The 14,297-nt window shown below is 35.6% G+C and overlaps 1 protein-coding gene across 1 annotated transcript; it reads right to left on the bottom strand.

Annotated features, from left to right (window-relative positions):
• Positions 1-278: 278 nt before the first annotated feature.
• On the bottom strand, positions 279-2,447 carry LOC125856173 (E3 ubiquitin-protein ligase UPL5-like). Its single transcript, XM_049535729.1, has 3 exons — positions 1,289-2,447; positions 427-1,080; positions 279-334 (listed from the first exon to the last, which is right to left on the bottom strand). The coding sequence occupies exons 1-3, from the start codon at positions 2,430-2,432 to the stop codon at positions 279-281; spliced, it is 1,854 nt and encodes a 617-aa protein (XP_049391686.1). The 5' UTR covers positions 2,433-2,447.
• Positions 2,448-14,297: the final 11,850 nt, after the last annotated feature.

The raw sequence follows: 14,297 nt of genomic DNA on the forward strand, positions 1-14,297 counted from the left end.
CAGAAGGGATAAATGAGAACAAAATGTCACATTTATGTGTACATAAAGGCAATAAAAATTTACCTGGATTTGGGAAAAACCTTCTACCGTCATTTGGGCATGAAACAAATAGAGCATTCTGAGGGTTGAAAATGGCTTCACATACCAAGGAAAACCACTCCCTCGACACACCAGGCCCGGTAGCTTCTTCATTCTCAAATTGAATAAATAATTGACCTCGCAGAGACCTAGGACTAGCATGTCCAATGTACTCAAATGAGTCTTCAAACAAACGAGACCTACAAATGAGCATCTCGCAAAGCTCCTCGTTCTTGTGCCTCCCTTCTAGAAGCATCTTCAAGGCAAAATGCTGCCTTATCTTAAAATGTGTTACTTCCTTGTGCTCAAGAATCCACTGATAATCTGTAGACTTTTTTGAAAGCTTACCTATCAGAAAGCACAAAGCAACTCTTCTTTGCCTCATCTTCTCCCAAAACATTTCATTCAATCCCTTATACAACTTCGAAATGCTTTCCAACTCCTTTAGAATTAAAAGATACTGGGACCAACAGCCTATAATAGGCTCACCTCTTCCTATGTTTACCAAACCCAGCTGGCGTTCCAGTTCCTTCAGACAAAGCTCCGATTTTTCCAGCAAGTCACAAAAGACATGATGCATGCCTTTAATCTCAGATCTTTCATTTCCTGCTTCATCTTGCATCAAGGAAGGGAAACTAACCAGACTGCCAAATGCTTTTTGACGTCGTATTGCACACTTTACCCGATGCATGAATTGAATAAACTCACGCACATCAATCTCTGATAACTGTATAAACTCAGCTAATTGCACACTCAATTCCAAAGCATGAGATAACCTTGTTGCCAATTCATGAACAAAAGGGAAAATATCCTGCAATCTTAACACATGCTTAACATCATGGACATTCCTCTTCATCATTGCAGCTAAACTACTACGGCAAAATATATATAAAGTATCATCAACACCCACAGCCCCTCTTAGATTCGTACAGAACTCGAAGAATATCGGAGCAAACTGCCTATATACGGTTGTAGGATCGGTGAAAAGTATCTTACAGTTATCTATAAATTGACAAACGCATCCATGAGCAGCTTGTTTTTTAATTACAGAAGGAGATACATAAAGTTTTACCAGGGCCAGAGGAACAGAGAAGTTAATAAATATTTGGAGATATTCCTCCGATCCATCTGCGCCATCCTTCGGGGTATTTNTTATACAACTTCGAAATGCTTTCTAACTCTTTTAGAATTAAAAGATACTGGGACCAACAGCCTATAATAGGCTCACCTCTTCCTATGTTTACCAAACCCAGCTGCCGTTCCAGTTCCTTCAGACACAGCTCCGATTTTTCCAGCAAGTCACAAAAAACATGATGCACGCCTTTAATCTCAGATCTTTCATTTCCTGCTTCATCTTGCATCAAGGAAGGGAAACTAACCAGACTGCCAAATGCTTTTTGACGTCGTATTGCACACTTTACCCGATGCATGAACTGAATAAACTCACGCACATCACTCTCTGATAGCTGTATAAACTCAGCTAATTGCACACTCAATTCCAAAGCATGAGATAACCTTGTTGCCAACTCATGAACAAAAGGGAAAATATCCTGCAATCTTAACACATGCTTAACATCATGGACATTCCCCTTCATCATTGCAGCTAAACTACTACGGCAAAATATATATAAAGTATCATCAACACCAGCAGCCCCTCTTAGAATCGTACAGAACTCGAAGAATATAGGAGCAAACTGCCTATATACAGTTGTAGGATCGGTGAAAAGTATCCTACAGTTATCTATAAATTGACAAACGCATCCATGAGCAGCTTGTTTTTTAATTACAGAAGGAGATATATAAAGTTTTACCAGGGCCGCAGGAACACAGAAGTAAATAAACATTTGGAGATATTCCTCCGATCCATCTGCGCCATCCTTCGGGGTATTTGCGAGAAAATCGGTAAGCATCTTCGTCATACGAGTGACATTAGCATTAATATCTGTGTCGTCATTGCAGTTGCAGAGGTCATGAATAACCAAATTCAAGTCACTCATCAGTTGCAGGGTATCGTCATTTTGTACACCACATTCCAATAACGTTTGGGACAACTCAAGCTGTTTGCCGCGGTAGATTAATCGCTGTTCCATTGCTGGTACAGCAGAGGTCGATCGGATTGGTCGAATTCCGGTGATGGAATGGATTTTCCAGTGAACTGATGCAACTGTATCAGACGAATAGGCTTGAATGACCAGGGTTTTGCCGCCGGAAAACATACGGACGAAGAATTGAATGGGAGTTTTCAGAGAAGAATTGAAGAGGATTTCGTTATGTCTCATCCTGGCTGTGCTGGCAGCGGCATAATCATTGAACTTGCGTTTGGTGCTAGTTTCGTGAGGTAACTGGTACGCCATTGATGAGCAAGAAGAAGAGAGTTTTGAGCTCTGCACTAATTCTGAACATACGTTAAAGAGGCAGTCAAATTTGTCTTGCCTGTTAAGACTCACCCTTCTTCCACTTGTGCACTGATTTTAAACTATTTTCCTTTTTTGTCTATTTCAAATATTTTTTATTCTATTTTAAAAAGATATATTTTTTTAATTTTAGCTTTTCACATATATATTTAATGTCATAAGATTAAATGTTAAGGAGTATTCGCCGAAATGAATCAGACAAAAAAGAAGTCAAACAATCCAAAATACTCTCCCATTTTATACTATTTTCCTTTATTGTCCGTTATATATATATTTTTAGTCTATTTTAAAAAGATAACTTTTTATGACAATATTTTATCTATAAGTACATGTATATTTAAGGTCATAAGATTAAAGGGTTATTTTGATACATTTGACATAACTTTAATTTAGAATTACAAGAATAAAAAATCTTCCTTATTTTCTTAAATTTTGTGTCGTTTTAAAACTATTTTCCTTTTTTGTCTGATTCAAAAAAGAAAAAAATTATATTTTTTAAGTTTGTTTTAAAAAAGATAACTTTTTTTGTGGCAATATTTTAACTTTAGCTTTCTACATGTATATTTAAGGTCATAAGATTTAAATGTTAGAGGAGTGCTCAGTGAAATGTGTCAGACAAAAAAGAAGTCACAAAAATCCAAAATACTCCCCGTTTTAAAAGAAAATAGAATTATTTTTCTTTTTAGTTTGTTTCAAAAAAGAAAGGAAAAAGGGTCTGATATATCCCTCAACTTTGTTATTTGAAGCTAATATGCCCTTCGTTATGAAGGTCACTCATATATACCCTTACTGTTATACAAACGGCTCACATATACCCCTACCGTTACAAAATGAGCTCACATATACCCTTCATTTAACGGAAGTGAAAAAATTAGTTTTAAATTTATATTTTTGACTTTTGATTTTCTTAAAAATTATTCAGGGGTATATACGATTCTTCTAGAAAAGTTCAAGGTATATTTTAATCTTTTTCATACATAAATTATTTTTTGACTTTTTTATTATTATAATTATTTGAGTTTCTTATTCTTGTTTTATTTTTTTTTTCATTTCTTAGTGTAAAGAAAAAAAATTAAAACAAATTTTTTTGTGGCTATATTATAATTTAAAACAATTTTTTTGTCTATATTGTAATTTAATTTTTGTATTTGAAGAAAAAAATTTGGTCTTCTATAATAAGTTTTACAAGAATATTAGTGAAACATAAATAAATTTGACCATCAAAATAATAAATCTAAATTAGTCATTGCAACAAAAAAAAAAGTAAAAAAAATATATATATGTTTGAGGAGGATTAAATATACTCATATGAGATTATATTTTATTTTTTAAAAAAATAATAAAAAACAATTAAACTAAAATTATTATTTTTCATTTCCGTTAGAGGAAAAGGGTATTGTGAGCCATTTGTATATAAGTAGGGGTATATATGAGCCACTTTCATAACGAGGGGTATATCAGCTCTAAATGATAAAGTTGAGGGGTATATCAGACCCTTTTCCCAAAATGAAATGATATATAAATATTTTTGTTTGTTTGTTCTAGAAAGATGACTTTTTTTTTATGACAATATTTAATTTTAGTTTTTCACATGTATATTTAAGGTCATAAGATTAAAGGGTAATTTTGGTACATTTGATATAACTTTATTTAGAACTATAAGATTAAAAAATCTTCTTTATTTTCTTAAATTTTGTGTTACGTCAAACTAGGTCATTCTTTTTTAAATGCAGGGAGTATAATGATAAAAGTATTTAAAATTCAAGATTCGTGCGATATATATGGAAAAAAACGACCTAATTCGACGTATATTCAACCACATATATTAATCTTACATAAACTTTCAAATAATTACCTAAAATTTCACTATTTAAGAATTTTGTATCATTTTTGTTGTGAGATGCACCACTCTCTGACAAAAAGCCTAGAATAGAGCAATGTGTATAATATATCCCTTAAGGGTCGTTTGTTAGAGGGATAAGCTCAAGGATAATATATGAATTCGGTATTCATGTATTCATTTGTACCATGTTTAATTTGTAAATAAGAAAAAAGTTATGCATGTATTAATTTTTTACAATATTTGGTTGGTAGGTTTGCAAATGTTGTACAAAAATTATTCATGTATTATTTTTCTATAGTGTTTGATTTTTTTTTTTTGTAATCCTACATAATTAATAGAGAAAAGGCCCAAAATAATCTCTTATCTTTGAGTTAAGACCCATAGTCATTCTTGAGTGTTTTCACATGGAGCAATAATAGTCCCTCATGTTTGCAATATTGGTGCTATTTTGGTCCTCCCAAACTTTTATCTATTTTATCCACAATTTATGTATGGAATGTTCAATTGTCTTTTTATATACATAGTAGAAATAATAACTCCATGTGAGGGAAGGTGAAGAGTGAAACATCATGTTTTGTTTAGTATAAGTATTATTGCAACTAAAGTTGAGAAACTCATCATATCGTTTTAACATGCAATAGTAAAAAATTTCTTTTCTTGTAATGTCATATGTCAATGCCTTCTTAGTTTAGCTGCAATAATATTTCTAATGAATAGAACATGCTCTTCTTCTCTTCTTCTCTCACATTGAGTTATTATTTCTATTAAATTTATAAAAAATTATTGAATATTCCATACATAAATTGTGAATTAAATTAATGTAAAAAATATGCAACATTCTTCCTCCATCCGTGCAAAATCCGAAATACTTTTATTTTTCTTTTTAGTTTGTTTCACCTACTTTATCACACTGTTACTGTAACTCAACAATAAACATGGTTCTCTCATGAAACTCACACACAAATTATTAGTGTACCTATGCGATAACCATTCACGTTATTAGTGTACTGATGTGGTATCTGATTTAATAATAATATATACTGGCGTGATAACCGATCCAAATAAATATATGTACCGGCGTGGTACCCGATTCAATAATATATATGTATCAGTATGGTATTCGATCTAATATATATATATATATATATATACACACACACACTGGCATTGTACCCTATCAAATAAATTAATATATGCATCGGCGTGGTACCAATATATGAGCCCTTACCAAGGGCTTAATGAAGAGTCGCCGCAATCAACAACCCTATAATATCCTACTAGTGGTGCAGTTATGGAGTTTAGATTATCTAAATCCTTACCTAATTCGGTGTTCAATACTACTTCCAAAACCATGCAATAATGTTGAATAACTTTATGATGTCTCGTTTAGGGAAAAGGTCCCAGTTTAGGAGAAAATTGATTGTCCTTGTGTTGAGTTAATACTCAAAAAGGCTTCTTTATAGCTTTACTGAACTTGCTTTAAAAGACTATGCTTTATGAAAATTTGATTGTACTTTCTCAAAATTAAGATATGTTTTTTTAAAAACAAACAATGCTTTTCTTTCTAAAAATAATGCACTGGAAGCAATTCATGCTTAACTGAAACTCTTTTTGAAATAAAACTTTAAAACTTGAAATTTACTTTACTAATGAAAACCATGTTTATGAAATAATATGTCAAAATTTTCAAACAACTCTTAGCAAGATAGGGTTCATATGACAAATTAAGTATGAACAACAATCAAAGATCATTAATAATAGGAATAAGGGTGTGAAAAATACCCCAACGTTGGTCGGATTTGCTGTTGCGATACTAAACTTTCATAAGGACCTATTACCTCCCTAGATTATTTAATACCATATTTTTTACCCCATGAACTATTTAATAGTGTATTTTAAAGCAGTGGCGAATTTACAGCCAAAAAATAGGGCACCCGCACCCGTGGTCTCTTCGTAAAATTAGATATTTTATATGTAAATTTTTTAAGATTATTTGTATTTTTACATACATCTCAGAGTTATATGTATCTTTGCATACACACAAAGTTGGCATCATGTTTTTAAATAACTTTTCTTTATATTACACATGTTTTAAATTGCTTTTTATTGAAATGAGTTAAGTTATGTTGAGTTGAGTTGAGCCAGGTAAGTTCTTCAGTTTCTTTCATATTCTTTTCAAGCTTTCAAGATCATCAACAAGAGTTCGTTGATACATCCGGAAGTTCGAGTTAGCTATGGTGAGCCTCTTTTTTTCTAGAGGATTTCATTTACTTTTCAGTTCAATCAGGATGTCGTGTGTCTTGTCCCGACTTCCATCGTTATCAGTTAGAGGCTTCATAGATAGTCAGTATAGTTGAGAAGTCTGTATTATTCATTTATTTTATTAAATGTTTTAAAGACTTACGCTGCCTATTTTATGGCGAGTTGAATATATTATTTCATTCAGAGTTTTTCATTTGAGTTAAAGCTTTGTATTTCAGTTTCATGAATTTTAGTCAGTTTTTAAGCTTTGTATGCTTGAATCAATTTTTCGCTTGTAGTCAGCCAGGATGAGGGTTCGCTTGGGGACCAACAATGGTTCTCGAGTGCCGGCCACGTCTAGGGTGTAGGCTCGGGTCGTGACAAATATAACTCAATTATTGTTCATTACACAAAATGATCATTTACCCTCTTTTTTTTACTGGCGAAGTACATTCGGCCATTCCTTGCATATTTTGATGATTTCTCCAATTGCCCACTTTCTGAAAATTTACAAATAATTCTAGATTTAACTGTAGACACTAACAAATTGATGAAAGAGGTTTATGTCACTCTCCGAGCCTACACCCTAGGCGGGACTGGCACTCGAGAACCATTGTTGGCACTAAGCGAACCCTTGGCCTGACTTACTTACTCAGCGGAAGACTTAAACATAAGAAATGTACTCATGCAATAACTTAGCCAAAAATGGCACCTCAAGTCTTAAACATAAATAGCTAGAATGAATAAGACTAAATAGCTATAACTATTTGTCTATGAAGCCTCTAAAACAAAGAGGGATGTTGGGACAGGACCCCTGATCATCCTAACAACTGAAAACTAGAAAGCAATGTAAAAAAGAGCCCTCTGGAAATTAGTAAGGAGGCTCACCAACCAACTCTGAGTGCTCAACTGGATAAACGAAGCGCTGGATGTTGATCTTGGTTACCTGCTTCTGCATCATAAGACGATGTAGGCCAACTGGCATCAGTACATTGAATGTATGAGTATGTGAGTTGGAATGCTAAACATAACATAAGCTTGAAAAGAATCTGAAAGGAACACTTACCTTGGATTTACTCAACTTATAAACAACTTAACTCAATATAAAGCAATAAAACACATGCAATATATAGAAAACTTTTAAAACAGTAGAAAGCAACTCAGTTCGTTAAAGAAATGAAATAACAAACTCAACTTTATTCATGTAATAAAGTAATATAATTTTTGTGGGAGTTTCTCTAACCGACAACCACTACTATGAGCCTAAGTGGTGATACAACGTCTTTCCCATGCTGCCAGAACTATCCTATAATTTGTTGTCATATAGAACACTTTAACTAAGTGGATCCACTAGTCTATACTAAAAAACACTTAATGAGTCATCTAAAAAGTATGATCCATTACTACCCATGATGGCTACATGGTTTATGGAGACTTGAGTTAATATGAACTCGCATCCCCATATCGGTGCTCAACAATACTCCCAAAATATACTTAGCTCATATGTTTTAAAACAAAACTTAGCTCATATGTTTTAAAACAAAACTTCTTTCTTTGGTTTGAGATAATTACTTAAAACTTAGCTTAAAATCTCTCTTGGAAATCGGTGTTTCCCTTTCTTGTTCAAATGTGAAAACATTTTAAACTCTTGGGAATACTTAGTTCCCTTATAACATTTGAAGAAATGAACTCAACTCTTTACTCTTTGCTTAACTTAAAACTTTAGTCTTAGAACAAAGTTAAAACGTTTGTGAAAGACTTTCGAAAAACTTTATGAATTTCTCTTGACTTCTAAACTTGACTCTTAACTTTCCTTGAATTGAATTATGGATTCAAGGTTCATGATCTCATATTTATGGAAGATTTCATGATGTTCATATGTACTTTCGAGTATTGGAATCAACTAGGAAGTGTTAGTACACTTTAGAAGGACTTAAAGGGGCTATAAAACGTAATGAGGTGAAAAACTATGATTCGGGCGCATCCCTGGCGCACCACGCCAGACCCAACTTACTGGGGATCCAAAATGGCGCATTGATGGTGCGCCGCCCTAGCCTGCATGGCGCTATAGGGGAGCGTCGCGCCAGCCTTCCCTTCAAGAAAAAACCGACGAACTTTTGGTCTCATTTTCTGATCTTAAATCGGTTAAATTCGATTCCTTTTCTCAAATTCTCTTTAGAATCAGATACCCCAGACATATACACAAAAATCTAACTCAAACAACTCAAGGAAGCAACACTTCAATATCAAGAAACTCCTTAATCTCAACTCATGTTCAAGAACGAAAGTAATTCAAAAACAACTATCAAGAACATTCAAATTCCAATCTTTTTCGAACGAATTCACGCTGAATCAAACATGCTTGGCACGTGGGTGAACAAACCCAACGTTATGAAAGTCTCACATACCTTGTAAGATTAAATCCTTGGCGAAATCCTCAACCAAATTGTACGATCTTGACGAATTTTGCCTTTTCTTCTCCTTTCTCCTCTTTTATCCTTTCTCAAAGCCCTAGTGTGAAATTTCCAATTTTTCCTAAACTGATCAAATTGTGATTTGACCCTTATTAAACTCTTAAAAACGAAATAAACTAATAGGGTATGGAAAAGACCAAAACACCCTTTAAAAATCCGGATTGGACATTTCCTTATTCGAACAACCCAACTTGAAATGGACATATCTCACTCATACGAACTCGGAATCACACAAACTTGGTGGCGTTGGAAAGACCATTCCAAGATCTTTCCTACGATATCTGGAAATACACCTAACTAATCCTGAGCTAGAAGGTATGACCGTTTTAAGTTGACCAAAACTCAACTTAACATACTTAGCAAATTTTCCAGATTTCTATTCTTTCCAAATATTGACTATTTCCAATTCTTAACTTCTTCCTAGTTCTTTCAATTTGCGAGGTGTTACAATATCTCCCTGTTGGAAACATTCGTCCTCGAATGAGATTACTCTTATTAGGCTAAGGGTGTAAGATCTAACATTCAGCTCAAACACTCAAGACAAGCAATGCAATTACAACATGCAATCTCATAAATTAAAGAGTACTAAGAAGAGAATTAGTACCTTGATCTGGAATTTCTCCGGTTTCAAAGAGATGTGGATATCTCTTCGTCATATCTTCCTCCGCTTCCCAAGTAGCTTCCTCAAAAAATTGGTTCCTCCAAAGAACTTTGACTGATGCTACTTCCTTAGTCCTCAACCTGCGAACTTGGCGATCTAGAATCTGAATAGGAATCTCCCATAGGATAAACTATCCTTGATGCCAATATCTTCAGTTGGTATGATCAATGAAGGATTGCCCATGTATTTCTTCAACATGGAGATGTGAAAGACCAGATGAACCGCGACTAACTCTTGTGGTAGCTCCAACTCATAAGCTACATTACCTACCCTTTTCGATATTCTGTAAGGGCCAATCTACCAGGGACTAAGCTTCCCCTTCTTACCAAATCTCATAAGACCTTTTATCGATGAAACTTTCAAGTAAACCCAATCACCTACTTCAAACTCTAACTCCCTTTTCTTAATGTCGGTGTAGGATTTCTGATGACTCTACGTCGTATTAAACCTCTCTTGAATCACTTTCACCTTCTCCATAGTTTGATGAACTAAATCAGGTCCTATCGACCTAGCTCCACCAACTTCAAACCATCCAATAGGAGATCTGCATCTTCTCCCATAAAGGGCTTTATAAGGAGCCATTTGGATTCTAGAGTGGTAACTATTGCTGTAAGCAAATTCAATAAGAGGTAGGTGATCATCCCAATTACCTTTGAAATCAATCACACAAGCCCTCAACATATCCTCTAAGGTCTGAATAGTGCGCTCTGCTTGACCATCTGTCTGAGGATGAAAAACAGTACTTAAGTTCACCTTTGAACCCAAACATTTTCGAAATGACTTCCAAAATTGTGCACCTTTATATGATATAATCCAAACAGGGACTCCATAAAGTCTAACTACCTCTTGAATATATAACCTGGCATAATCCTCTGCTGAGTGGGTAGTCTTTACTGGCAAAAAGTGGGATGATTTTGTCATTCTGTCAACAATCACCCAAATCGAATCATGTTGCGTGCGAGACCTTGGTAAACCTGTGATGAAATCCATGTTTATCATCTCCCACTTCCATTTCAGAAGTTCTGTATTCTGGGCCAAACCGCCAGGCCTTTGATGCTCTACTTTAACTTGTTGGCAATTCGGACACTTGGCCACAAACTCTGTAATGCCCTTCTTCATACTACTCCACTAATAAAGTTTTCTCAAATCGCGATACATCTTTGTGGAACCCGGATGAATGAAATATCTAGAGCTATGAGATTTTTCCTGATCCTTTCTTGGAGTTCATCCACTCTTGGTACACACAACCTACCTTGATACCTCAATACGTCATCTCCCCCTTGTTCAAAAGCCAATATTTTTTGCCTATGAACATTTGCCTTCATTCAAGCAAAACGGGATCTTGGTCTTGCTTTTCTTTTACTTCTGATGCTAATGATGATTCAATCCCATTCATCACCACTGCCCCTCCTTCTGTGGAATCCGTTAGTCGGACTCCCAAACGTGCAAGTCTATGCACATATTTCGCTAACTCTCTCTTTTCTTCCTCAACATGGGCGGTACTACCCATAGACACCCATATTAAAGCATCAGGGTGGTAAAGAATACTCATTTCATAATCCTTGAGTAATTCTAAACACCTCATTTGTCTGAGATTAAGCTCTTTCTGAGTAAACACTAACTGAAGGCTCTTGTGATCAGTGAATACATCAACATGAACACCATACAAATAATGATGCCATATTTTCAAAGCAAACACTACATCAAGCAATTCTAGATCATGGGTTGGGTAGTTCTTCTCATGAACTTTCAACTGTCTGGAGGCATAAGCTATAACATTGCCATTTTGCATCAACACACAACCCAAACCAACTCTAGACACATCACAATATACTATAAAACCTTGAGTACCTTCTGGTAAGGTCAACACTGGGGCAGTAGTTAACCTCTTTTTCAATTCCTGAAAGTTTTTCTCACAAGCTTCAAACCATTGAAATTTCACCATCTTTGGAGTTAACTTGGTCAAAGGGGATGAAATATATGAGAACCCCTCTATGAACCTTTTATAATAGCCAGCCAAACCCAAGAAACTCCTAATATCAGTTGGAGATATGCGTTTAGGCAATTCTGCACTGATTCTATTTTATGGGTATCAACTTTAATTCCCTTTCCAGACAATGTGGCCTAAGAATTCCATAGACTCAAGCCAAAACTCGCACTTAGAGAACTTGGCATACTACTCTCTATCTTTTAAAGTCTGGAGAACTATTCTGAGATGACTAGCATGATCTTCTTCATTCCTTGAATAGATTAGTATGTCATCAATGAAGACGATAGCAAACATATCTAAATAAGGTTTGAATTCTCTATTCATAAGGTCCATGAATGTTGCAGGCACATTGGTCAAACCAAAGGACATGACCAAAAATTCATAATGACCATAACGGGTTCTGAAAGCTGTCTTTGGAATATCACATTCCCTTACTCTTAACTGATGGTAGCCAAATCTAAGATCTATCTTAGAGAAACAAGTAGCACCCTGAAGTTGATCGAAAAGATCATCAATCCTTGGGAGAGGATATTTGTTCTTGATGGTAACCTTGTTCAATTGGCGGTAATCTATACACATCCTAAAGGAACCATCTTTCTTTCTCACAAATAAGACCGGAGCGCCCCAAGGTGAGACACTTGGTCGAATGAAACCTTTATCTAGGAGATCTTTCAACTCTGCTTGTACCATTCTATATGGCAGAATAGATATAGGACGAGTATATGGAAGAATGTCTATACCGAAGTCTATTTTTCTGTCAGGAAGGACTCCGGGAAGATTATCAGGAAAGACTTCTGGAAACTCTCTTACTACTGAAACTGATTGAATATGAGGTATCTCAACACTAGAGTCATTAACTCGGACTAAGTGATAGATACACCCCTTGGAAACTAACTTTCTTGCCTTAAGGTACGAAATAAAATGACCCTTAGGCACTGCTGAACTACTTTTCCACTATAAGACTGGCTCATTAGGAATTTGGAACTTAACAACTCGAGTTCTACAATCAATGAAGGCATAACAGGCATGAAGCCAGTCCATACCTAGAATGGCATCAAAATCTACCATGTCTAACTCAATAAAATCAACCATGGTGTCTTTGTGATTGATGGAAATGACACAATCACGATATACTCGCTTAACTATAATAGACTCCCCAACAAGTGTAGAAACACAAAAGGGTTCACAGAGTTTCTCAAGTAGAACATCAAAACTATTTCCAACATAAGCGGTTACAAAAAATAAACTTGCTCCTGGGTCTAGCAAAGAATAAACATCAAGAGTAAAGACTTTGATCATACCAGTGACAATATTTGGATAGTTCTCTTGCTCTTGGCGAATAATGATCTCATAAAGACGGTTTGCTCCTCCGCCAGTACTGGAAGTAGCTCCTCTAGGTGCAGCCCTGTCTGGTGGAGCAACTGATGAAGATTGGGCTTTATTGCCCTGATTCTCATTCCCTTGCCGATTCTTGGGGCATTCTTTCATGAAATAACCCTCTTGTCCACACTTGAAGCAACTTGTGGAACCATCGCGACACTTACTTTGGTGGGTTCTACCACACTTAGCACATGCAGAAGCCCAGTTACCTCCTTTGCCATACTACCCTGAAGTATCAACCTCTTCTTGTCGAGCCCCTCTTTGTTGCCCAACCTGATTAATCACAACTTGACTTAACATCCTTATCGCTTCCCTAAACTCAACATTAGTAACTTCTCCTTGGGGTTGCACTTCAAGTGCATTAGGTACCCCTTGCTTCTTAACATTACGCCTAGCAAGACGACCTCTGACAGTTCTTCGTGGAGGCATGATTATCTGAAAACACGCGCAGGCACGAATTAAAAGAAACCTTTTAGAGATCAAACTCTAACGCACAAAATGAGTATGAAAGAAGTGAGAAATTTTCCTAAGTGTTGCAACCTCCTAATTATAGATATGGCGCACTTCACACCGATAACTAGGACTCTACAGACACAACTTCATAGACTCCCTAGGACTCAAGAAAAATGTGCTCTAATACCAAGTTTGTCATCCCCCGAGCCTACACCCTGGGCGAGACTGACACTCGAGAACCATTATTAGTCCCAAACGAACCCTTGGTCTGGCTTACTTACTCAGCAGAAGACTTAAACATAAGAAATGTACTCATGCAATAACTTAAGAGATAATAACTTAGCCAAAAATGGCAACTCAAGTCTTAAACGTATACAACTGAAATGAATAAGACTAAAGAACTATAACTATTTGTGTATGAAGCCTCTAAAACAAAGAGGGATGTCGGGACAGGACCGTCGATCATCCTAACAACTGAAAACTAGAAAGCAATGTAAAAATGAGCCCTCCGAAAACTAAGGAGGCTCACCAACTGACTCTGAGTGCTCAACTGGATCAATGAGGCGCTAGATGTTGATCATGGTTACCTGCGTCTGCATCATAACACGATGCACGCCAACTTGCATCAGTACATTAAATGTACGAGTATGCGAGTTGGAATGCTAAACATAACATAGGCTTGAAAACAATCTGAAAGGAACACTTACCTTGGCTTTACTCGACTTATGAACAACTTAAATCAATATAAAGCAATAAAACACAT

Source organism: Solanum stenotomum, chromosome 2 (genome assembly GCF_019186545.1).
Source record: "Solanum stenotomum isolate F172 chromosome 2, ASM1918654v1, whole genome shotgun sequence".
NCBI classification, from domain to species: Eukaryota; Viridiplantae; Streptophyta; class Magnoliopsida; order Solanales; family Solanaceae; genus Solanum; species Solanum stenotomum.